At 41.6% G+C, this 25,517-nt stretch overlaps 1 protein-coding gene and 1 long non-coding RNA gene across 12 annotated transcripts in view; both read left to right on the top strand.

The window, feature by feature from the left end:
• The first annotated feature begins 8,874 nt into the window (after positions 1-8,874).
• Positions 8,875-25,517, top strand: part of ENAH (ENAH actin regulator) — a 158,938-nt gene continuing 142,295 nt past the window's right edge. Inside the window, exon 1 of one of the 11 annotated variants that reach the window (XM_073011479.1) lies at positions 8,875-9,366. In XM_073011479.1, the coding sequence (XP_072867580.1) occupies positions 9,362-9,366 (5 nt within the window). In that variant the 5' untranslated portion in view covers positions 8,875-9,361. The remainder of the gene's footprint in view (positions 9,367-25,517) is intronic. The other 10 variants (XM_073011480.1, XM_073011481.1, XM_037985502.2 and 7 more) reach the window with 10 other exon arrangements.
• LOC140710231 (uncharacterized) lies at positions 9,373-23,943 on the top strand. The gene is made up of 2 exons (XR_012091175.1): positions 9,373-9,734; positions 10,269-23,943. It is a non-coding gene; the product is annotated as an uncharacterized lncRNA (long non-coding RNA).

A 25,517-nucleotide genomic window follows, 5' to 3' on the forward strand; every position in this document is an offset into this window, starting at 1 on the left:
CGCGGTGGCTCAAGCCTGTAATCCCAGCACTTTGGGAGGCCGAGACGGGCGGATCACGAGCTCAGGAGATCGAGACCATCCTGGCTAACCTGGTGAAACCCCGTCTCTACTAAAAAAATACAAAAAACTAGCCGGGCGAGGTGGCGGGCGCCTGTAGTCCCAGCTACTCGGGAGGCTGAGGCAGGAGAATGGCGTGAATCCGGCAGGCGGAGCTTGCAGTGAGCAGAGATCCGGCCACTGCACTCCAGCCTGGGTAACAGAGCGAGACTCCGTCTCAAAAAAAAAAAAAAAAAAAAAAAAAAGAATATAAATGAAGAAATAGATGAGTTATTGTGAAAGATTTTGGTACATCTCATCCTAGAGTAAGACTTTTACGCCAAATTGCTTTGCAGACAACCAAAGCTAAATATAGCGTGAGGTTACTTTTGGGGTTCAGTATCCCTTAGTTACTCTCTGATTCTAATTAGAACGTTAATAAAGAGAATGTTAGACATTCTCAGAACACCTTTAAAAACACACTGGCTTACAGATATATGCATATATCCAAACTCAGCAAATTCTATACATTAAATATAGGCAGTCATTTTTTTAAAAAACTACAAAAACACAAGAGACAACACACACACATTCACTGGCTTGGCTTTATTTTGTTTATCACTCTGTGTTCAACAAAAAATGTTAGCATTTCTATGAGTTTTTTGTTTACTGAGTTGGTTTAAGTAACTCTACCCCTATAAGCTTTATAAAACCTCCACTAGTTGTATGCCTGAAGTATCCAAGTTGAAGGAGTGCTGAATGAATGAATGGCTATGGGCTACTTCTCAGTAGCATTACTGTTTTGGAAATGAAGTCCTAACGTTAATTTGGAGGCTCATTTAACTCATCTATTGAGCCCCTAAAGTGCACAAAGCCACAAGCCTAGGCACTGGGAATCAAATCTGTGCTTAAGGGAAGACCTTATTTATTGCTTGGGAGATAGAAGTGTCATGATTTACCAGATGGGATATCTCTGTAGTTTCTAGCAGCAGAATGAGCAAGTTAAGGAATTGAGAGTATTTTGTTTGTTTTATTTTTACCTTCCATTTCCTAAGTGGGATTTGAGGCTTTTTTTTCTTTCTTTTCTTTTCTTTTTTCTCTCTTTTTTTAATCAGAGGAAGTAAAGTGAAATAGAAGAGATCCTGTGGTGCAGAGGTTAGGAGTATGGGCTATGAAACTGGCCTTTCTTTCTCATTTACTAGCTATGTGACTTTGGGCAAATCTCTTAACCTTTCTGTGCCTCACTTTCATGAGTTGTATAGCAGGCATGACTATAATGATATCCACTTCACAGGAATATTGTGATGATTAATGGAGTTAACATAAGTAAGTGCCTAGCAGGTGAGTAAATATCACTATTGGTCAACCAATCACTTAGCTACATTCATCTCTTACATTCCTGCCACTCAAATAACATTATTTTTCTCAAATAGAAAGCTTGTTCGTGTCAGATTCCATCTAAGGTAGGTATTCCCACAGAGAGGTACAGAGGGGCCTGAAATAAGAGGTTAAATTTAAATTCTTCCCTCAATGGCTTTAATTTTTGATTTGCAGTTCAATTCATTTACTACCAAATAGAGTATTCAATCACTGCCTACTTTGATCAAAGAACCCAACAGCTTCATATACAAAATGAGTACAATATCAACATTTTACTTCATTAAAAGTTGGTACTCATGATAAATGAGTTAAGGGTATTAGAATATTTGGAGGCCAAATGAAAGTATTATAAGAAATGACACATAATGACATTATTTTTTTGAATATTTCCTTCCTTTCAATTTTAGAAAGACTTGACTAGAGGTTGAATTTGGACATTAAACCCAAGAAAATGAACATTTGAAGATAATTTCTCAAAGTAGAATTTGGCTAGGTCATTATGCTTAGCAATAGTTTCAAAGAGAAAGAGAATTGAGATTTTTAATAAGCTTTGAAACTTACCTGAAAGGTAGGATAAAAGTGTGGTGTTAAGCAGTGTGAATTAATTTTTTTTTTTTTTTTTTGAGGCAGAGTCTCACTCTGTTGCCCAGGCTGGAGTGCAATGGCACAATCTCGGCTCACTGCAACCTCTGCCACCCACGTTTAAGTGATTCTCCTGCCTCAGCCTCCCAAGTAGCTGGGACTACAGGCGTACACCACTATGCTCAGCTAATTTTTGTATTTTTAGTAGAGATGGGGTTTCACCACTTTGGCCAGGATGGTCTCGATCTCCTGACCTCGTGATTTGCCCACCTCAGCCTCCCAAAGTCCTGGGATTACAAGTGTGAGCCACAGCGCCCGGCCTGTGAATTAATTTTAGACAGCTTGCTTAGGACACATCCTAGTGGTAATATTTTTCTTCTGTACTGTGATTAGTCAGAAAATAATCTTTAATAACTTTTTTTCTGATCTCCTTTGAGGAAATACTCTAAGGTTAGTTGTCACCTGATTGTATTGTCTGTGAAAATTAAGTGGTATTCTCTAGTTTTGTTACAATGAATCACTTCAATGCAAGAAAGAGGGTACTAATCTTTTTTTTTTCCTAGCTACCAGCTAGATTTTATAACATAGGAGCTAAGAGTTCAGAATTATATTATGATGATAGTTCATTTCTCCCTCTCTTTCTGTCTTTCTTTCTTGACGGACTTTTGCTCTTGTTGCCCAGGCTGGATTGCAATGGCGCGATCTTGGCTCACCGCAACCTCCATCTCCTGGGTTAAAGAGATTCTCCTGCCTCAGCCTCCTGAGTAGCTGGGATTACAGGCATGCGCCACCACTCCCAGCTAATATTTTTGTATTTTTAGTAGATATGGGGTTTCTCCATGTTGGTCAGGCTGGTCTCGAACTCCCGACGTCAGGTGGTCCGACTGCCTCGGCCTCCTAAAGTGCTGGGATTATAGGCGTGAGCTACCGCGTCTGGCTGATGATAGTTCTTTTCTATTTTCTTTTTATTTTTTAGGACAGGGTTTTGCTCTGTCACCCAGGCTGGAGTGCAGTGGTGTGATTATGGCTCACTGCAGCCTTAACCTCCTGGCTCGAGCCATCCTCTACCCTCAGCCTCCTATGTAGTTGGGTCTACAGCTGCATGTCACCATGCCTAGCTAGAACTTTATTTTTTATAGAGATGGAGTCTCACTATATTACCCAGCCTGGTCTCGAACTTCTGGGCTCAAGTGATTCTCCTGCCTCACCCTTCCAAAGGGTCAAGATTACAAGCATGAGACACTGCACCAGGCTTGATACATTTTTTCAATCCAATTTCTTTTTTTTTTTTTTGATACGGAGTCTTGCTCTGTCGCCCGGGCTGGAGTGCAGTGGCTGGATCTCAGCTCACTGCAAGCTCCGCCTCCCAGGTTTACACCATTCTCCTGCCTCAGCCTCCCGAGTAGCTGGGACTACAGGCGGTTGCCACCTCACCTGGCTAGTTTTTTGTATTTTTTAGTAGAGACAGGGTTTCACCGTGTTAGCCAGGATGGTCTCGATCTCCTGACCTTGTGATCCGCCCGTCTCGGCCTCCCAAAGTGCTGGGATTACAGGCTTGAGCCACCGCGCCCGGCCATCAATCCAATTTCTAACGCACTATGATTTGACTGTTATCTAGATATGGGGCCCACTTGCCATATTCTTTAAATCGCAGCCATAGCTGAATTTTGTGGGGAAAAAATGCATTGCATTTTATAGAATATGGCCTCTATAGACTAATGTTACTCCAAAACCATTCAGACTATGGGAATCTTCTGCCAAATCTAAACACTGTAGAGCTAAGAAAAGAAAGAGACTCTGGGGAAGATGAAATGAAAGTAACTGAATAAATCCTAATTTGGAAGGCAGAAAAATGACAAATGGAAGAAAAATGCAAAAGGCAGAGAGGCAAATAGTTTCCTCTAATGTCTGTGTCTCCTGATAATATTTTAGAGCCAAGATTATATATGGGCAGCTAAAGCTGAAAGATGAGAAATAAAAATATCTTGAATCCTACCAGAATATCATGTTCTACCTTATTTTTTTTTCCATTCTTGGGGACACAAACAAAAATTACACTGTGAACTAACTGCCACAAAAGAAAACACAATACTGTTAGGTGTAAGCAGAAAGTGTACAATCAAATTCACTTCAAACTACCTTCTCTTCCTCACCCATCCGTAAAGTAACTCTTAATTTTTCGAGGGAGAGCCTTTTTTTCTGGGTGATGGGGAGACTGTGCCTACAATCCTTAGCATTGATTTCCTGACTGCTGAGTAGCATTAGTCATGCATCCTCCTCATGCCCATACATGGAGGACAAGCCTACACTGATGCTATCAGATGAATTTAAACAAGGCATGTTCCAAGTGAACCCTCAGAGCCAGACTGACAACACTCCTGCAGCAAACTCATCTTCAACAGAAGCAAGTTTTATTTCCTTTTCTGAGTACGCACTGCTAACAAATATATAGGCCAATGTGATGGCTCTGTACTGTACACCTAGGGCTTGGAGCAGGCCTCCTACTGTGACATTAGGCAGGGGTGGCTGGGCGCGGTGGCCCATGCCTGTAATTCCAGCACTTTGGGAGGCTGTAGTGGGTAGATCACCTGAGGTAAGGAGTTAGAGACCTGCCTGGCCAACATGGTAAAACCTGTCTCTACTAAAAATATGAAAATTAGCTGGGTGTGGTGGCAGGCGCCTGTAATCCCAGTTACTGGGGAGGCTGAGGCAGGAGAATCGCTCGAACCTGGGAGGCAGAGGCTACAGTTAGCAGAGCTCTCACTACTGCCCTCCAGCCTGGGCAACAGAGCAAGAGTCCATCTAAAAAAACAAAACAAAAAAAAGCATGGGTGAAAGTTTATCTGAGGGAAAGTTGAGGTCTATATACTTGATGTTAAGAACAGAGTATATTTCTTTTGATGAATAGTTTTCTCTTTAATTAGAGAAGTCATTCACTCATTTATTCATTCACCTTTTAAATACCTAGGTGCCTACATGATGGGCCAGCCACTGGGCCTTGGGCTGGCAACCCTTATGAGAGAAGAGTTCAAATGATTTCCACGATTCAGCCAAGCCAACACAACCTCAGCTAATTTTTGGTTTTTGATTTTAATCGTTTAGAGACAGAGTCTGTCTCTCAGGCTGGAGTGCAGTGGCCAGATCATAGCTCACTGCAGCCTTGAAGCCTCGAATCCCTGGGCTCAAACAATCTTCTTGCCTCAGCCTCCTGAGTAGCTGGGACCATAGGAGTGTGCTGCGATACCTGGCTCTTTGGCTTTTTTTTTTTTTTTTCCTGAGATGGAGTCTTGCTCTGTCGCCCAGGCTGGAGTACAGTGGCACAATCTTGGCTCACTGCAACCTCTGCCTCCCGGGTTCAAGTGATTCTCCTGCCTCAGCCTCCCGAGTAGCTGGGATTACAGGCTCCCACCACCATACTTGGCTAATTTTTTGTATTTTTAATAGAGACTGGGTTTCACCATGTTGGCTAGGCTGGTCTCCAACTCCTGACCTAGTGATCCACCCGCCTCGGCCTCCCAAAGTGCTGGGATTACAGGTATGAGCCACCGTGCCCAGCTACCTGGCTTATCTGTAAAAAATTTTGTAGAAACGGTGTCTTGTCATGTTGATCAGGCTGGTGTCGAACTCCTATGATCTGCCTGCCTCAGCCTCCCAAAGTTCTGGGTTTACCAGCATGAGCCATCATGCCAGGCCCAGACCTAATTTTTAAGCAGAGTTTATGAGAAGATAATTAGCTTTAATTTTTATTGCCTTAATGCACTCTCATCCCATAGGAAGGTAGTTTGATGCAGTAGAAGGAACAGTGGACCAAGAATTGGAAATCCTGAATTTAAGTTGTGGGCAAGTTACTTAACCTCTCTGGGTCTCACATTTCTTTTCTGAAAAATGAGTGGGCTGGACTGAAGATTCCTTCCATCTCTAAAATTCTTTTATTCTATATGGTAACACATTCCACAGCATTTCCTTTGTGACCAGAATTAGCCTGTGACTTCCTACCTCAAGTATCCCTTTTGCCCTCTTTGAATGTTAAACCAAATATGAACAAGAAGCAATAACATTTTGTCACAGCCAACAAATTGCCCTTCCACAGAATGACCTTTGGAGGTCAGGCCACCCATTGCAATATCTAAATCCAAAAGGCAATGCTATGACCAATTTGTGAACTGGCAGGCTGCCATCCAAAAGGATGGAAATGGTTGTAGGCAGCCAAAATTCTTGGCTGGTACATTTTTAATAAACATAGAAAATAAGAACAGCATTTTCCACTTGGATTGCTTAATTTGGTGCCCATACCATTGGAACATTTGCTGTTAGAATAAAGATGATGTGATATATCACTTATTTAGCGCAGGATGGATTAACTTTCACAAATGAGAAGTAGGTTATGGAGTCATCTGTAAGGAATTTTTATCCTTGTTTCTTGTGTCTGGCAGGAGATAGCTTGAGTCATTACAGCACTCTCTCCACCCCTTTTGGCCCTTTGTAAGTTTTCCCTGAAACATAAGCTCTGTCGGATTTACTGTATTGCTATGAATGGACTAAGGCAAATTGGTGTGACTTCTTTTTGGTCAAATATGTTTTATTAATACTTTTCCAAGATGGTTCAATATGTCTTAATTTTTCCAAGAAAAAAGTCTCTACAGCACATGTTCAAATACTTGAGGTATGTGTTTCAAACTACAGGGAGAAACTTTTGTAAGACAATGACCCTCATAGTTGGTAGCTATGATTTTTAATCATGCCTGTTGCACTGATTGATTCAGTTACTTGAGCTCTGTGTTTCCCTGTCTCTACTTGCAATATGGCAACTAGGACATTTGACTGGCAAGTTTGTTTTCTCTCCAGTGCTTGGAGATCCTTGAATAAAATGTCCTCTGTAATGGTAAGCTGTAATTAGATACGTGGGTGGAAATTAGCGTTCTTCAAGTACACCATGTTTAAGGCAGAGGCATCATGCTTTCTGCTACCTGAGGCCACCCTGATCCTGTGCCATAGCTCTAGGTCACTGCTTCTATAGGACTGTTGGTCTAAGGCTGCCAGTTCCAAAAAGAAAGAAACTCGGTATTGAGCTCTGAAACCAGGAAGCTTTTTTTATTTTTTATTTTTGAGATGGAGTCTTGCTCTGTCACCTAGGCTGCAGTGCAGTGGTGTGATCTGAGCTCACTACAACCTCCTTTTCCCGGGTTCAAGTGATTCTCTTGACTCAGCCTCCCCAGTAGCTGGGATTACAGGCGTGCACCACCACACTCAGCTATTTCTTTTTTTTTTTTTTTTGTATTTTTAGTAGAGACAGGGTTTTGCCATGTTGGTCAGGGTGGTCTGGAACTCCTGACCTCAGATGATTCGCCTGCCTCAGCCTCCCAAAGTGCTGGGATTACAGGTGTGAGCCACCGCACCCGACTGAAACCAGGAAGCTTTTTTATGGTTAAAAATGGGCTACACAGTTCTATTACAGGCAAGTCAGGCATTGACCGTGGATCACTATAACTTGTCTTTTCATTTGGAAGTGTACATTATCCCAACCTTTATAACTATCTTTTGAATGGTACCTGCATCTTAAAACAAAACACCAAAACTTTTGAACGGATTCCTGGAGTCATGGCAGGTCCTCCATTTTGGATGAGATCCTTCAGCAATAGGATCCCTGTAGCAACAATCCTTTCTCATCCTCATCTTTTATACAGAAAGTACATTCCTGTCTTCGGGACTAAAAGGGGGCTGTAATTCGTACAGTTAAAATTTTTATTATTGGATTTTTTAGATTTAAAAAAAAAAACCAAAAACAAAACCTCAACAACAACTATCAATTTTGGCTTCCTGGATGCCCTCCTCCCCGACTTGACTTGAAATTGCCTTGCTAGTATTTTATATCTACTTTTTAAGGGAGGTGACTTCAAGACCATTGGGAATGACGGAAGATTTAAAATTATCATTAGTTCCTCTCTCTCCCCGCCCCTGCCCGGGATTCCCTCTACTAATGACGCTGGAAAGCGGTTCCACTGGCTGCGTTTCTCTTCTTCCACTCTTACGGCAACACACGGTTCCGCGCGCGTCTCCGGCGACTGCGTTTCCCCCAGAGTCGGCTGCGTTCGTTTGGGGATGAAGTCATCCCTATACCTAGTGTGCACATCAGCTTGTTCCATCGGCGCAGCACGCTGGGATTCCTCGGGAAGGAGCGAAGGGAACAATGATGACCATATTTTCCATTTATATGCCCCTCCTCAACTCCGCAGGAATCGCTGGGCGCAGCAGCGGCGGGGTCGGGCGGTTGGGCTGACCGGGATGCCCTCCGATTCCCTCGTCCCAGTCCTGAGACCGCAACAGGGCGGGCTGAGCACTCGCCCCGCACGAGGCACTCGGCCGCGAGCCGACCCGGAGTCTCCTGGCCCGGCCCTGTACCCAGTCAGTCACGCGTCCCAGCTCCCCACGCCAGTGCCTGCGGGTCCGGCGCCCAGGAGGTCTCGGCGCCTAGGTCTCCGCACCGCGGCCGTGGGGGAGGCCCCGGAGCTCCCCCAGCCTCTGGGGAGCGGGAGGCGACGGGGAGGGGGCCGACAGTCAAGGACAACCCCGGGCAAGGAACCCCCCGGCGAGGAACCCCGGCCGATAGCGGACGGGACGTTTTGGGTGGGGGGGGGGGGGGCCGGCCCGAATCCCAGGGGGTTGCAGGGGGCGGGGTAGGGAGGCAACAAAGAGCCTCTCTTCGCCGCCGCCGCCGCCGCCGCCGCCGCGCTCGCTCCCGCCCAGTCAGCTCTCCGCAGTCCGGCGGGGGCCCGGCCGCCGGCGCGGGGGAGCGCGCCCGGCCCCCCGCCTCCCCTTCCCTCCCCTCCCCCCGCACCGCCCCCTCGCCCCCGGGGGAAGGAGGCGAGGAGGGCGGCGCCTGCGTGTTCCTCCGCCGCGCGCCCCGCCTCCTCCCGGGCTCCTCGCGGCGATCCCGACTCTCCTCCCGCGGCTGCAGCAGCTGCCGGTTGCACACGGCCTCGGCGGCGGCGCGGCGGGCGCGGGCCTGTGGAGCGGCGGCCGGGCGCGCGGCCCCGGCGGGCACCCCTCCGAGGGCGGCCGAGGAAGCTCCGGGAGGAGGAGCAGGACCACGAGGAGGTGGGAGGCGGCGGCCGCCTGGGGACCCGCTCCGCGCCTCGTCCTCTCCGCCCCCTCCCCAGCCTTTCTCTCACCCTCTTCTCCCACACTCCGGGCCGGCGCCTCGGCTTTGTGCGAGGAGATGGTGTAGCCCCCTGGCTGCCGAAGGAGGAGCCGAACACTTGTCTCCCGTCTCCGAGCTGCTCCCCACCCCTGGAGGAGAGACCCCCTCGGCTCGGCGCCTTCCGCGTCTCCCAGCTGGTGGGGAAGCCTCTACGCCGCCGGCACCATGAGGTGAGGGGCGCGCGGGGCGGGGGCCGGGCGGGCCATTGTGCCGCGGGAGCCGCGACCCTCGTTCTCCTTGGACCCCGCCTTCCCTCTCCCGGCCCGGCGCGTCTCCCCTGGTCTCCGGTCTGTTTCTCCCCCCTCCCCCTTTTGTCCCTTCCAATTTCTCTTTCTTTCTTGGAAACCTCCCCAACCCCTGTGGTTTGGGGGTCTCCCTTCATCGTTCTCTCATTTTTCCTCAAATGCTCTTCTTTCACCCAGGATTTCCCTTCCTAAATTTAATTTGCGCCTGGCTCCCTCCCCCCAGCCTTTGCAAGCGAAACCCGGGAGATGGGGAGGGGTTCGAGAATCGAAGCGTGCATGTTGCTGGGAAACAGGTATTTTTTCGTATATATGTAAAAATTTCATGCACTTTTGCCTCCGAACTCTCGTGTTTAATTAAAAAAGGAGGAAAAGTTTGAAAGGTCTGAAATCTCTGCGGGTAATAAAGTGCCTCTGGTAGGGGTAGGTAAAGGAGCTGTAAAAGGTGAAATTTCACGATGGTGGGGGAAGGGAAAGAATTGATTAGGTTCACGTGGTGGGGGCAGTAAAAGACTGGGATAAGTTGGTAGGGGTGTGTAAGCGGGGGCGGGGAACGGATCTGTTTGGAAAAGCCTTTTCTCCCCTTCCTCTGTAGCAGCCTGTGTTGCATTGCAGCAGCTGCTTTTGCCCTTTGCTCTGTAATCAGTAAAACAGGAGCTAAATTATTTTTGCGGCCCCGAAGAAGAGAATTGAATGTACTGTCGTAAAATATTTTTTTAATTGATACGTTGAAACATATGGTGTGATATTTTTCTTTATTGTTTCTCAAATTGTGTAGGAGAATAAACCATGATGTGGTGTGTCATTCATTGGAGATTTTTTTCTTCCAGCCTTTCCTAAGCCTGTTTTGTGTCCATAACCTTCTCTTTTCGGATTGGTGCAAGACTTCGTGAGAAATGGGACTTGGTAGACTGAAGGCTGATCCATTCTGCGTTATCATCCTTAAAGGCCTTCCTTTTGGGTTAAACAATTGTGGATAAAGTAAATTACTCCATTTCTCTCTCCTGGAAGAGATAGTCTTACAGTTCATTTGGATTTGAATCTCCTTTGTGTTAAAGATTAATGGTCAACCGTTGCCAAGACCTTTATAATGTAATACAATGAGATTTGAATGATATAATCTACAAATTCCTTCGCTTTGGCAAGAAAATGTCATGTCATTGGAATTCTTTCTCAATTTCGGTGGTCTCCATTTTAAACTTTGCTTTTCATTTTTTTTCTATCAAGGTTGAGCGTGTTTCCATTTGGCTTTTGTATGTATATATTTTGTGATATATCTGTGTTGAATTTTCACTTTCGCTTACTGTGAATTTGAATTTTTTTTCTCTGATTCCAAGTTACCTGTATTTATGATAGCCTTAAAGAGTGAGTTTAATGTTGTGTCTCTAGGTGACTGACCCCTTTTCCCTTGATGATTTCGCACAAGTTATTTTCAAATATAAGCGATCAGTTTAAATAGTAGTTATAGCATACAAACCAAAAAACACAGTCTTTGTAAAATATGGCTTGAAAACTTTCAGTCATATGTTTGAGCATGACTTTTTTTACTGATGTCCTTGAAAACTCAGGAACTATAATATACATATTGTTGTATCTTGTAATATTATATGTTGTTGGTTTCTGTTTTAGAGATCTAATGCCGTAGGGATCTTACAGACCAGAAGTTATCAGTTGTTTCAGACTTTGGGTAAACTTAGCTTAACATTGAGAAATATAAAACAGTGGAAGTTTTTTTTTTTTTTTTTTTTTTTTTTTTTTTTTTTTTTTAAGATGTAGTCTTGCTCTGTCGCCCATGGAGTGCAGTGGTGCGATCTTGGCTCATTGCAACCTCCGCCTCCGGGTTCAAGCGATTCTCCTGCCTCAGCCTCCCAAGTAGCTGGGATTACAGGCGCGTATCACCATGCCCGGCTGATTTTTTGTATTTTTAGTAGAGACAGGGTTTCACCTTGTTAGCCAGGATGGTCTCCATCTCCGGACCTCGTGATCCACCCGCTTCGGCCTCCCAAAGTGCTGGGATTACAGGCGTGAGCCACGGTGCCTGGCCAAAAGTGGGTTATTTTTAAATAAAAACAGGCATAGTTGTGTAATTCAAAGATTGTGAACTAAAAAAAGTTGCCGTTTTGGGTATTCGGTAAAGTTTAATCACTGTCATGTATAGATGTCAGTCTGTCACAGGTAAATTATGTCTTCACTTGAAAATTCCTTTTCTAATAAAAAGTAACTTCTGTTTTTTAAGCTCTTTTCTTGCTCTGTTCCTTGTGAAGTGTAGAGAGAGAGGAACCACACTGATGTTTTCCAGTAACGTAAATATAGAACTTGGTACACAGGTCTGAAAAGTTTATTTAAGCAGTCTACAGTAATTCTTTATACACTAATTTTGAATAAGAGCAGGAAAGAGGGTCAGCTTTTCACTTTGGAAGGAACTGGATTATTTGGTAGGTGGTGAGGTAGTGCTTAGAATGCTTAGATACCTGTAAAAGTGAGATTGGTATGAGATAGAACGTTCTTGTGCTGCTTGCAAAAAAATCTTTGAAATATTCTTTGGATTATTTTGGTGCTTAAGAAAGTGCTTTTCAGGTTGTATTAATATATGCTTAGTCTTCATGTTTTCAAGGCCTGTGGGACATAAATGTTAGTCTTTTAAGTTGAGTCCTTTTTGGTTATATTAAGTATTTCTGATGTTTCAAAGGCCACCTAGAAATAGGAATGCGTGAAAAGGAATTTCCAATTAAGTCAGTCAGAATCTCGAACAGAGGATATGATAAATACATTACGGTATAAATATTAGTGATATCTCTCAGATGACTTTAATTTTAGGAATAGCATGCTCACTGTGTATAATGTAATCTTACACAGAAGAGAACTGAATAATAGTTTATGTTCCTGAAACAGTCATAGGCATTTTACATTAGTAAAATGCAGTATGTAGATTTACTTGTTAATAATTTGTTTAAAGATGAATATTTAAAAAATGAAAAAGCATATTACTTATACAGGACAGTGGATAGGTTGAGACCAAAAAGCTGGTACTTTTAGTGTCCTATCTGACTGTTTAGTTCTATTCTTATTTTTCATTTATGCAATGTTTCAAAAGTGTAAGATGCTTTGTGATTGAAGTGTGTGTGTATGTATGTGAATGCGTGTGTATGCATGTACATTGTGTGCCTTTTAAGTGCATTTTTAAAATTAGTTGGTTCGTTACTTAAGATATATATATATATTTTTTACTGAAAGAGGAGCTTGTCTCATCTAAAATAGTTGCATGTAGCCTAGTGGCTAAGGAGAGCTCAGAAGATTTTGTATTTACATTCTTGGATCCGTATTAAATAGTCCAGGCTTCCACTAGCTACTCTGACTTTCTCATATAAAAAGGTGTAATAGGGTTATGAGGATTTGTCCAAGCCATTTACTAACTGGGTGACCTTGAACTAATTACATTATTCCACTGATGCATTTTTTAAAAATATGTAAAAATAGAGATAATTCTTAACTGAGTAGTGAGGATCAAATGATAATAGAAGATGCTTTATATACTGGTAAACCTTAAATTTATGTTACTCCTCCAGTTTCCAGGCCTATTTCTATGTTAGACTAGTTGGGTAAAACTTCTGGGCAGTGGGCTCCACCTTGCGACCTTATTTAGCTCAAAGATGTCAAAAAGGCCACATTTTGCTTATTTTATAGGTGAGGAAGCTGTTTCCTTCTTGTGTGTTTCCTTCCTTAGGGTTTTTGAAGTATCTTCATTTGTGGTAACGATAAATTTTATATACATTTTAGAGTGTGGTACAATCAAGGGTCAGAAGATCCAGGTTTTATATGCTGACCTGTTAATTGAGCAAACTGGTTTAAAAAAAAAAAAAAAGATAATCTTATATTTCACAGGATTGTTTTGTGAAGTGTCAAGTGAGATATCCATGAAAGGATACAAATAGTAGTCTCTTTGTTCCCATGGGTCTTCATTTATACTCTAGCTGTTGGATGTGTGACTTTCCCACAGAGGTTTATTTTAGGAGCAAGAGCCAAATCTTCATTTTTTGAATGTCAGTATTGTATTGTAGGAATTTACTAATTGAATAAATCTTGAATAAGAGTGTGGATTAATGGAGAAAATTTACTAAAGTTTATTCAGTATTCAAGGTGTTAGATACCTTGTTGGCCCAGTTGGATTAAGCAAAATAACTATGGAGGCACCATTTGGCTTGTATAGAAGAAATTACATACTGAATAGGTTTTGGTGATTTATCTTACAGAAGGCTTAAAACAGGGGTGATTGTATAACTTGTAAAACATCTAGTCTTTATCGTGAGTGTAAGAAAGATTTGAAAAAATGTGATTTCAATTTTTACCTGGTTGTCAGGGAGTAAAAGGGTACTTAAACCCTACTTGTGCCAACTTAAAGTTGTCTTTTCCTCTCTTCTCACCCTTGTTTGAAATTGATGAATGGAATTGAGCGGAAGTAAAAGTTAGAGAATATGAGCTGAGGCTGTACTTCAGTGGATACTTCTTCAGATGAGGGTTTATGAAATTATCCCGACTAGAAACAAGAAGGGGATTCCTTGTCAGACTTGGAGTATAGTCCTTGACTTGCTCCTAACATGCTCCCCCAACCCCCTTGTCCCCCACTATTCCTGTGTGTTCCAGTGCACTTTCCATGTTTTTTCCTATTGCATTTATTCTGTTGTTTTATAATTATGTGGTTTGTTTTGTCCCTCTTCCTTTTAAGTTCCTTGAAGACAGGGACTGCATTTTTATATTTATGGTACTAGCAAAATACTTGGCAAATAGTGGGTGGCCTGTGTAAGTGTTTGACTTTGACTTCGTTGTCCTTTTATAGAATCTATTCACTAACAATCCCGTTTTTGGAATACCTGTAGTGTTCTAGAAGCTATACTGGATATTGTAGGGTGTAGTGTAGTGTTTGGTGGATACTAAATGTTAATATTTAATTAAGCAAGCAAAAACTCACATCCTGACTACAGGAATAGGTGTAGAATTTGGTTTTCTTTCTTTCTTTTTTAAATTTTAATTTAATTTTTATTTTGTAGAGGCGAGGTCTTGCCGTGTTGACCAGGCAGGTTTTGAATTCACCTGGCCAGAATTTATTTCTTACTCTTAACATAGAGCTCAGAAGTGGCTACAAGTGTCAGGATTGTCTAAATCCTAAGCCCTTTGGAGGATACCATATTTCCTTGACTTCATGATTAAGTTCTCAATTACTAAAAGGGCCATCAATCTGTTTTTAAGTCTCATTGACCAAAGAACTTGTAAGTATTTTCGAGTTACAAGCATATGCATCTCTTAATTTATTTTTACCCCATTTAGTACTTGCTTTGTTTTGATTCTTATCAGTGCTTCAAATACTAATCATTGGGTAGTGCATGATACTCTTGAAGTATTAGTGTGGGCTGCCATAACAAAATACCATAGGCTGGGTGGCTTAAACAACAGAAATTTATTTTTTATTTTTATTTTTATATATTTTTTGAGACAGAGTCTCTCTCTGTCGCCCGGGTGATCTCGGCTCATTGTAAGCTCTGCCTCCCGGGTTCACGCCATTCTCCTGCCTCAGCCTTCTGAGCAGCTGGGACCACAGGCATCTGCCGGCATGCCCGGCTAATTTTTTTTTTTTTTGAGATGAGTCTCTCTCTGTCTCCCAGGCTGAAGTGCAATGGCGCGATCTCGGCTCACTGCAAGCTCCACCTCCTGGGTTCACGCCATTCTCCTGCCTCAGCCTCCCTAGTAGCTGGTACTACAGGCGCCCGCTGCCACGTCCGGCCAAATTTTTGTATTGTTTAGTAGAGACGGGGTTTCACAGTGTTAGCCAGGATGGTCTCGATCTCCTGACCTTGTGATCCGCTCGCCTTGACCTCCCAAAGTGCTGGGATTACAGGCGTGAGCCACCACGCCCGGCCATTTTTTTGTACTTTTTACTAGAGATGGGGTTTCGCTGTGTTAGCCAGGATGGTCTCGATTTCCTGACCTCGTGGGATTAGAGGCGGGAGCCACGGCGCCCGGCCTAGAAATTTATTTTATGGTTCTGGAGGCTGGAGGTCAGAGAACAGATTGCCAGTGTGGATGGGTTTTGGTGAGGGTTCTCTTCCTGGCTTGCAGAGGATATCCTCCTCTCTGTGTCCTCGCTTGGTAGGGCGGGTATGGGAATCCTGGGGTTGGGGAGATGGGGGGGAATTTCTCTTCTCATTTCATAAGGCCACTAATCCTATTGAATTAGGGCCCTACCCTTATAACTTAATTTAACATTAGTTACCTCCTAAAAGCCCTTTTTCCAAATATTGAGGGTTAGGGTATTAACATATAAATTTTAGGGGAACACAGTTCATTCTATAGCAGAAGATAACTACATTTTTTTTTTTTTTTTGTCAGCGCATACAACTTTGGAAGAAAATAATTTGTTTAATATTTAGATGAATTTTAGATAAGTTTTGTTTTAAGTAACCAGAAATTGTTTGCTAAAGAAGATAAATTGGGGGGGGGGTTAATTGATTTATGCAAGGTTATCTGTTAAATTTTCTAGAAATATCTTTACATTGGGAACCTTCTATTTTACAATTATTTAAGTTAAAGTTTTATTAACAGGCAACTTTTCCAAAGACTCCTTTGGGTATGAGGCACTGTACATATATCTAAGTGTAGAGATTGAATGGTGTAGGATAAAGCGGACAGGCTTTGAAGTCAACTCTGGGTTTGACTCTAGTTTGACATTTACTAAATAATTTATTTTTGAGTGGGTTATAAACATTTTTTGGGATCGAATTTCTTACGTAAAATAGAGATACTTTGTGAATTATAGAGTTGTTGGGAAAATTAAATAAAATTCTGGCATAACACTTGGCACACAAAATGAGCTTGATAAGAGTAAATCCCCTATTTCTATGAAAGTCTGACATCTCTTAAGTTTATGTTAAGAATGTGAAAAACCATGTAAAATGGTGCAGCTGCTTTAGAAAACAGTTTGGCAGTTCCTCAAAAAGTTAAACATAGAGTTGTCATATGACCCAGCAATTCCATTCCTAGAAATGAAAACATTTGTCCACAGGAAAACTTGTACACAAATGTTTATAGTATCATTATTTGTAACAGCCAAAAAGCAGAAATAATCCAGATGTGTCTCAGTTCATGAATAGATCATCAAAATGTGGTATGTCCATACAACAGAATAATATTTGGCCATCAAAAGGAATGGAGTTCTGATACATGCCACAGCATAGATGGAAGCATTATGCTAAGTGAAAGAAGCCAGACACAAAAGGCGATATATGCCATGATTCCATTTATATGAAATGTCCAGAATAGGCAGATCTATATAATAACACGAGAAGAAGATCTCATTAAGTTGTTTCTGACATATTTATTACTTTGGATTAATATTTTAAATTGTCATCTTCATCCTTTTTAAAGAAGAGAGATTGAAGATAGAACCACTGGACATTTCTCTGTAGGGAAACAAGCAGGTGGGAGTGCTGAGGTGGAAACCTTGATAGTGGCGCCATTGAAAGGCCTGAACAAATTTTGGAGCTGTATATTCGTGCTGAGGAGACAGCCATCTCTTTGGTAGGCCTGTTGTAAGTAAGATGACTAAGGTCACCAGTAAAATGTGATGAAGCAAATCCATCAGAATCTTCAGCAAACTTAAATCTGGGTGGTGATTTTCTGGGGTTTGTTTACAGTAGTCTCAAATACCAAAAGTTTTGTCTTTGGGGAATGAGGTAATCATGATATTTTTAAATAAACTGAGCCCTTTTCCAGTGGTAAAGGCCTTAAGGAACATCTGGTCTTGGTAAGAATACATCTGATGATATGAAATCAAATGACTACCTTTGACTGTGCTTTAGAGGTCCTCAGTCTTCTGTCCTTTTTGGTATCTGTTATATTTGCAATTTGGCAGGAGGGGAACTTTATAAAGAACCAAGAACATAAGTAAAATAAAATGAGTGGCTCTTTAGGTCAGATCTCAAGGGAGTCCAAATTGTTCCTTTACAGTTCAGTGAAGGGATCTTTCTATGCAGGTTTAATAATTATTAAATACTGGTTATTTGAATATCTGCTTTGTTCTGCAGTCTTTCTTCTCCTCCCCCGAATTCTCATGTTAGACTGATATTGCAAGCAAAATTGTGACTGTTCAGTTTTTAACAATTTAAGAGTTATGTGTCTTGAGTTTTCATTTAAAACTTTTACTTACAGTCTACTTAATTGTGGTCTTTGCAGTATTTTTAGAAAAATAAATCAATGACTGTTGTCCATATGTCTGGTATTTTTTAAAATTACGTTTTCCCTTCTATTATAAAGTAGTACAGATTTTGAACAGATTTTAGAAGGCATGGGAAGTATAAAACATTTATGAAATGTTAAATGCAAGCCATCTAGAATTTTAATATTTTAATGTGTAGATTTCTGAACTTTTTGTAGTGCATTTGCAGCCATCATTGTGCGTGTGCATATGATTATATATAAAAGTAAGATACTATTTGAAAATGGACTTATACTATATTTGTATTGTGTATTCTGTAGCTGGTCCCTTTCCATATATATAATATCTATATTTCTTTACATTTTATTATTTTTGTTTTTTAAATAGGGTCTTGAACCATCACCCAGGCTGGAGTGCAGTGGTGCAATCATAGCTTACTGCAGCCTTGAACTCCTGGGCTCCAGCGATCCTCCCATCTCAGCCTCCTGAGTAGCTGAGACTACAGATGTGTGCCACCACACACTCTAATTTTTAGTTTTTTTTTGTAGAGACAAGGTCTTGCTATGTTGCCCAGGCTGGTCTTGAACTCCTGGCCTCAAGTCATCCTCCCATTTCAGCCTCCCAAAGCACTAGGATTACAGGCATGAGCTGCTGTGCCCAGCTAGTAATTCTTGTTCCTAACTATATAGCTACATAACTTTAAGTGACCGCATAATATTCCATTGCTTTGGCTGGATGACTGTCTACTTAAATCTTAAAGATGGACTTTTAGATTTGTTCCATTGTTTTTATTATTATAAAAAACACTGCTATGAACATCTTTGGTTATATGTCTTTGAGTACATATCTGATTTGGTTTTAGGATACATTCCTAGAATTAAAATCAAGAAGTAGTGCTTTTTTAAAAAATTTTTTATTGCTCTACTTTTCTGTATCCAGTCTATCATTGTCCTACCAGGTTACCTTCACTTACTTCTGTCCATCTCACTGCCTCAAGTTCAGGCCACTGTTATCTCTTACCTGAACTATTAGTGTTTCCTCATTTCCATTCATGTCCCCTGTTCTCCATGCATCACTCGGAATACTCTTAAAGTGGAAATCAGATATTGTTATTTCCCACCTAAAGCCTTCAGTGGCATCTTAGACTAAAACCCAAATTAGTCATAAAACCAAAATTATTAAGGTCTTGCATGACCTGGCTCTGCATTCCAGGTTCCCCATACAGGCCTGTGTGAGTATGCAGTAAGTATTTGAGTGAATAATAAAATGACTGAAAGGAATTGTATCAGTTTTTGATACACATTACCAAATAAGCAAGAGTAGATGAGAGTTCTGGTTATCCCACATTCTGGCCAGCTCAGGCCATTATCAGTCTTTTAATCTTTGCCAATGTGATAGGCCAAAGGTGTTATCGTTTTAATTTGTATTTCTTTGATTACTTGTAGGGTCTCTTTGTTTATTGGACATCTTTATTTTTGTGTGGATGTCTATTCATGTGCTTTTTCTATTTTCCCAATGAGATGTTTAGTTTTTCTTCTAATGATTTATAATAATGAGGATATTAACTCTTCATAGTGCATATACATTTATCGTATCCGATATCTACCGCTGTTTAACAAAGCATCTCAAATCCTAGTAAAACTGTCACCCAGGCTGGATCGCAGTGGTTCAGTCATAGCTTACTGCAGCCTTGAACTCCTGGGCACAAGTGATCCTCCCACCTCAACCTCCTGAGTAACTGAGACTACAGATGTGCTATATGGGTCGGCTGGGCAGCTCTTCTTACCTGGACTCATTCGTGTGTTTTCATTCACTTAGGTTCATCTGGTGTGTGTGTCCCATCCCTCTGCCTCATCGCTCACTTAACAGTAGCAGCCTCCTCATGACAGCATGCCCTAGTATGAAAGCTCTTATCAAACTTCAGCTTGCATCCTGTTTGCTTATGTTTCTTTGGCCAAAACAAGTCATATGGTCAAGCCCAAAGCCAGTGGGGGAGGCGATTACACAAGGACAGATCAAGAGGTGTGATTCATTGGTGGTCATAATATAAAATTTACTATATGTATCTTCTTTTTTTTTTTTTTTTTTTGAGATGAAGTCTCGCTGTCTGTCACCCAGGCTGGAGTGTGTGCAGTCGTGCAATCACAGCTCACTGCAACCTCTGCCTCCTGGGTTCAAACAGTCCTACCACCTCAGTCTCCTGAGTAGGATTACAGGCGTGCATCACCATGCCTGGCTAATTTTTTTTGTATTTATTTTTATTTTTATTTTTGAGATGGTGTTTCGCTGTGTCGCCCAGGCCGGAGTGCAGTGCTGCAGTCTCAGCTTACTGCAACCTCTGCTTCCCAGGTTCAAGTGATTCTCCTGCCTCAGCCTCTGAGTAGATGGACGAGACCACGCCCAGGTGATTTTCGTATTTTTAGTAGAGACAGGGTTTCACCATGTTGGCCAGGCTGGTCTTGAACTCCTGACCTTAAGTGATCTGCCTGCCTCGGCCTCCCAAAGTGCTGGGATTACAGATGTGAGCCACGCCGCCCAGCTTTTTTTGTGTTTTTAGTACAGACGGGGTTTCATGTTGGCCAGGTTGGTTTCAAACTCCTGACCTCACGTGATCTGCCTGCCTCGGCCTCCCGAAGTGCTGGGATTACAAATGTGAGCCACTGCGCTCAGCCTTGTATCTTCTGTAATACCAAGTTTTCCATTCTTTTTTTCCTCCATATATTAAGATTTAAAATTTTGTCTTAAGTGTGCAGCAACTCATTTGTTTCTTTTTTTAAATTAAAGATGGGGTCTTGCTGTGTTGCTCAAGTTAGTCTTCAACTCTTGGCCTACAGTGGTCTGCTTGCCTTCACCTCCGAAAGTGCTGGAATTACTGAACCACAGTGCTTGGCTTAGTTTCTAGTTTAATAGGTTTAACATGGTACCTTTAAAAACAATTCGTACATGTTTAGTAGTAAAATGCATAATTTTTTACTATATAGACATAAAAGCATATATGATATACTTTTAGCTTTTTTTTTTTTTTAGAAGTACATTTGTTCTCACTTTTCTTTGTCTTAATTTTATCTAAAATGTATGTACTTGTATTTGGCCGGACGCGGTGGCTCATGCCTGTAATCCCAGCACTTTGGGAGGCTGAGGCGGGTGGATCACGAGGTTAGGAGATCGAGACCATCCTGGCTAACATGGTGAAACTCCGTCTGTACTAAAAATACAAAAATTAGTCAGGCGTGGTGGCCGGTGCCTATAGTCCCAGCTACTTGGGAGGCTGAGGCAGGAGAATGGTGTGAACCCAGGAGGCGGAGCTTGCAGTGAGCCCAGATGGTGCCACTGTACTCCAGCCTGGGCGACAGAGCGAGAGACTGTCTCAAAAAAAAAAAAAAAAAAAAAAAGTTTGTACTTGTATTTAAACAGTAAAGCTTGTGTTTTTAAGAAATGTTTTTTCTTTGCTAATTAACTTAATTTCATTGTTGGCATTTATATTCTTCAGTTTTCTTAGAGTTTAAAAAAATGTAATAGCTAACTGTTATTGAGTACTTACTGTTTGAAACCTTTATGTATTAACTCATTTAACACTGATGGAACTGTTGTCTCCATTTTATAGATGAGGAAATCGAGCCACAGAGAGTTAAGTGATTTGTCCAGGGTCACCCAGTTAGTAGACAGTGGAACTGGGATTCCATCTCAGGCAGTCTGGTTCCAGAGCCCATGGTTTTTAACCAGTAAGCTCTTTTTAACCACATAACTCTTTGTAATGGTTACCTTTTGAACTGAAGCATATATTTGAATTTTCCAAATGTTAATGTGTGAGTGAGTAATTTATTTCTCCTTGTGATTTCATTGTTTAGGGGGTCTTTATTCTCTGAAAATAATTGGCATAAGAACAAGATCTTGTAGGATGAATTGACCTAGAACATTTCAGAGATAATAGTACATAGTTGGGGTGGGGAGAAAAGCCTTTATTTGGGTTTAATCTTGAAAAATGAAACAAAATTATGAAAACATTCATGTTACAGTTGCAATTATGTGTTAAATTCTTAAAATGAAAGAAGAATGGATCAAGTGTTGGTTGCTTAAAAAGTTTTACATAATTTTTCTGAGAAAATTGCAAGATCACGTGAAACTATCCATGTTATGATGGACTTTTGCAGTATGATCATAAAGACAGTCCTTTTTGCCAAAATATTCAAGGGCTTCATTAGTTTTCCTGACTTTACTTTGATTTTCAGATTTTCTTTTGACCTCCTGGTAATCTCATCTTTGTTAGTTCTGCAGTTATTAACTACAATCTGTTAAAATGCTTTCAGCTGCAAGTAACTGTTTACAACTTAAAGTGCTTAAATATTGAGAAAATTTATCTCTCATAATTGAGGTCCAGAGGTAGCGTAGGCTCCACACATACTACAGTCAGTGGGTCACTGATATCTTTGAGGACACAGGTCCATTTTGCCATCTTTGGTATTCACTCATCTTTATATTGGTAACAAGTAGACCATAGGGCTTCCAGGATTCAAATTCAGACCCAGTAATTCTTGGAGGAAGTAGGACCATCCTTCTTGTGTGTCTTTTAGTCCCGCCATAGTCCATTTTATGCTGCTATAATAGATACCACAGACTGGGTAATTTATGAAGGAAAGAGATTTATGTGGTTCACAGTTCTGGAGGCTGAGAAGTCCAAGATCAAGGGGCTGCATCTGGTGAGGGCCTTCTTGCTGTCTCATAACATGGTGGAAGGCGTCACACAGTGAGATGGTATATGCTCAAAACAGAAGAAAAGGGTTGAATTCCTGTGGTAACTAACCCACTCCCATCATAACGGTATTAATCGATTGATGGGTGTGGATGCCCATGGCTGAATCATTTCTTAGTACTGTTACAGTTAAATTTCAAAATGAGTTTCAAGATTCAAACCATAGCAACTCTAAGGTATCATTTATATACAGCTAAATGCATAAATCATGTATACATATAGCTTGGTACATTTTTACTATGTATACATACCTATGTAGCCACCAACCAGGTCTGGATACAGAAGACACTTAGGCCATTAAGTTCCCTAATGCCCCTTTCCAGTCAGTATCTTTCCAAATACTCATTTTTTTCATTTGCTTTGTAAAGAGTTTTCATCATTTTCATTGACTTCATAAAGGCCTACATATTTTGGAATGTTTGCAGTTTCACTTTGTAGATGGTATGCATTGTGTTGCTTTGTAATTGAAATAACCTGTCAGTCCTTGAGAGCCTGACAGGGCAAAGGTGAAATGGCCTGACATAGAGGCTAATGCTGCTTTGGGAGGGATATTTAATGGGGACTGATATTATAAATGTTTAGTTCATTAGTGGATATTTTTGTGTTAAGGCTGATTTTGCTTCCCTGGCAACTTCTGTGAATCTGATAATGAACTTTCATTGTAAGACCCTTGTACCTATTTTGTTCTGTATTACATTTTTACATATATGTTGTTCTAGATTTTCTAATTTATTGCATTGGTCTATTACTCCCATGCAGTCTGTTAGCTGTGAGCTGTTAGATCTTTATGAAATTTAGATTTGATCAGCTCAACCTTGAGTCTGAACTACTTCAGTGCCTTCCCATTGCTCTTGGAATTAAGACCAAGCTCCACCAGGCTCCTCCTCATTGTGGCTTGAGTCCTGCATGATTTTCCTTTCTCAGTGATTCCGAAGTAAGTAAAATGACTCAATAAGAAAAATCCTCAACAATAACTTACAAAAAAGTAAAAGTGTGCCTAGGTATGACCCATTGCCTTAGGCTTACAGTTTGGTGGGGGAGGAGGCATTAATTTTCAAGAGCTGGCAGAGCACAGTGTCTAATGGCCATAATCCCGGCAGTCTGGGAGGCCGAGGTGGGTGGATTCAGTTGAAGTTCAAGACCAGCTTCGGCAACATGGCAAAACCCTATCTCTACGAAAAATAGTATTAGCTGGGTGTGGTGGCACACACCTGTAGTCCCAGCTATGCAGGAGGTTGAGGTAGGAGAATCACTTGAGCCTGGAAGGTTGAGGCAGTTTTTTTTCCAAGGTTTTTGCATTTTGGGGTTAGTCAAGTTTAATAGAATCAGCATTGACTTCAAAGCCATTCTGCTATTTACTGGCTGTGAGACCTTGACTTTCCCAAACCTTAATTTCTTTTTCTGTAAAATGGAATTAATAATTCATTGCCTTGTTTTAAGATTTGCCATAATGTAGTTAGAGGTTTTATGGATTGGGCATATTCTATTTATTGTTTTCTTTGTGTTGTACCATGAGATTAAAACAAAAAATAAAGTTCAAGCTTCTGAATGTTGTTTTGCCTTTTTTCTTGCTTGCTTGCTTTTTCTTGTTTTGAGACAGGGCCTCACTTTGTTACACAGGCTGGAATGCAGTGGCGCGATCATAGCTCACTGCAACCTGTAACTCCTGGGCTCAAGCCATCCTTGCATCTCGGCTTCCTGAGGAGCTGGGACTATAGGCACCTGCTACCATACCCAGTGTGCCTTTTTTAACTTTTAATATGAAAGTTTCTGTTTTTTAGGCACTTTGAAAGCAAATGGCCAGTTAAATTCTTAGAGTTCCTGTATTTTAAAATGATGTTTATAATTTAAGATGAGTATTTAAATTAAAAACCAGCACCCAGACATGGAATGGTTATTTGCATTACTTAGAACAAGTTCTTCCCCTAGATCTGTCACCCTCCCTTCCCTTCATAATGTGTGGTTCCCGTGTGGTCAGCCATCCTATTTAAACTTTCCTCTGAAAAAAAGGCCATGCACGGTGACTCATGTCTGTAATCCTAGCACTTTGGGAGGCTGAGGTGGGTGGATCATTTGAGGCCAGGAGTTCTAGACCAGCCTGGCTAACTGGTGAAACCCCGTCTCTACTAAAAATACAAAAATTAGCTGGGCATGATGGCGCATGCCTATAATCCCAGCTACTCGGGAGGCTGAGGCATGAGAATAGTTAGAACCCTGGAGACAGAGGTTGCAGTGAGCAGAGACCGCACCACTTCACTCCAGCCTGGGTGACAGAGTGAGATCCTGTTTCACAACAAAACTACAACAATAACAGAAAACAAAAAACAACAATTTACTGAAAAAACCTTCCCCTGCACCTTGAGGCACATGGAAGAGATGTCTTAACCTGGCCTTCAGGGCCCTCGAAAAACAGTTCAGTGGTGCCTTTCAGAACTCCCTATGTGAATTCACTTCCTAACGGTCGTTTATTGTTTTCCAAAGGTACCAGTGAAGTTTTGGTTTCATTACTTTTATTCTCTCTGTCTTCTGGAAAGCTGCCTTCTCTGTGCTCACCTCAATCTCATTCTTGCTTTAGTTTCCTCTTCTGGTTTGTCTTTAGTGATTGTTACAGGCTGAGTCTCTCTCTTTTCATAGTTTCTGTTGACTAGCTCTTTTCGTATGTCATACATACATTTTTCCCTTAAAAAAATGGAGTAAGAGCTCATGACACATTTCTCTGAACACTTTATATCATGCTGGGTTCATTGAGATACTTTTAATAACCTTTTTGAACAAATTAAAAAACTAAACTCATGACTATTGATTGTTTTAGGCCTTCTCATTTTTTTTTTTTTTTTTTTTTGAGATGGAGTCTCGCTCTGTCGCCCGGCTGGAGTGCAGTGGCACAATCTCAGCTAACTGCAAGCTCCGCCTCCCAGGTTCATGCCATTCTCCTGCCTCAGCCTCCTGAGTAGCTGGGACTACAGGCGCCCGCCACCATGCCTGGCTAATTTTTTTTGTATTTTTAGTAGAGACAGGGTTTCACCGTGTTAGCCAGGATGATCTCCATCTCCTGACTTTGTGATCCACCCGTCTCGGCCTCCCAAAGTGCTGTGATTACAGGCGTGAGCCACTGCGCCCGGC

This window comes from Chlorocebus sabaeus, chromosome 25 (assembly GCF_047675955.1).
Source record: "Chlorocebus sabaeus isolate Y175 chromosome 25, mChlSab1.0.hap1, whole genome shotgun sequence".
Lineage (NCBI taxonomy): Eukaryota > Metazoa > Chordata > Mammalia > Primates > Cercopithecidae > Chlorocebus > Chlorocebus sabaeus.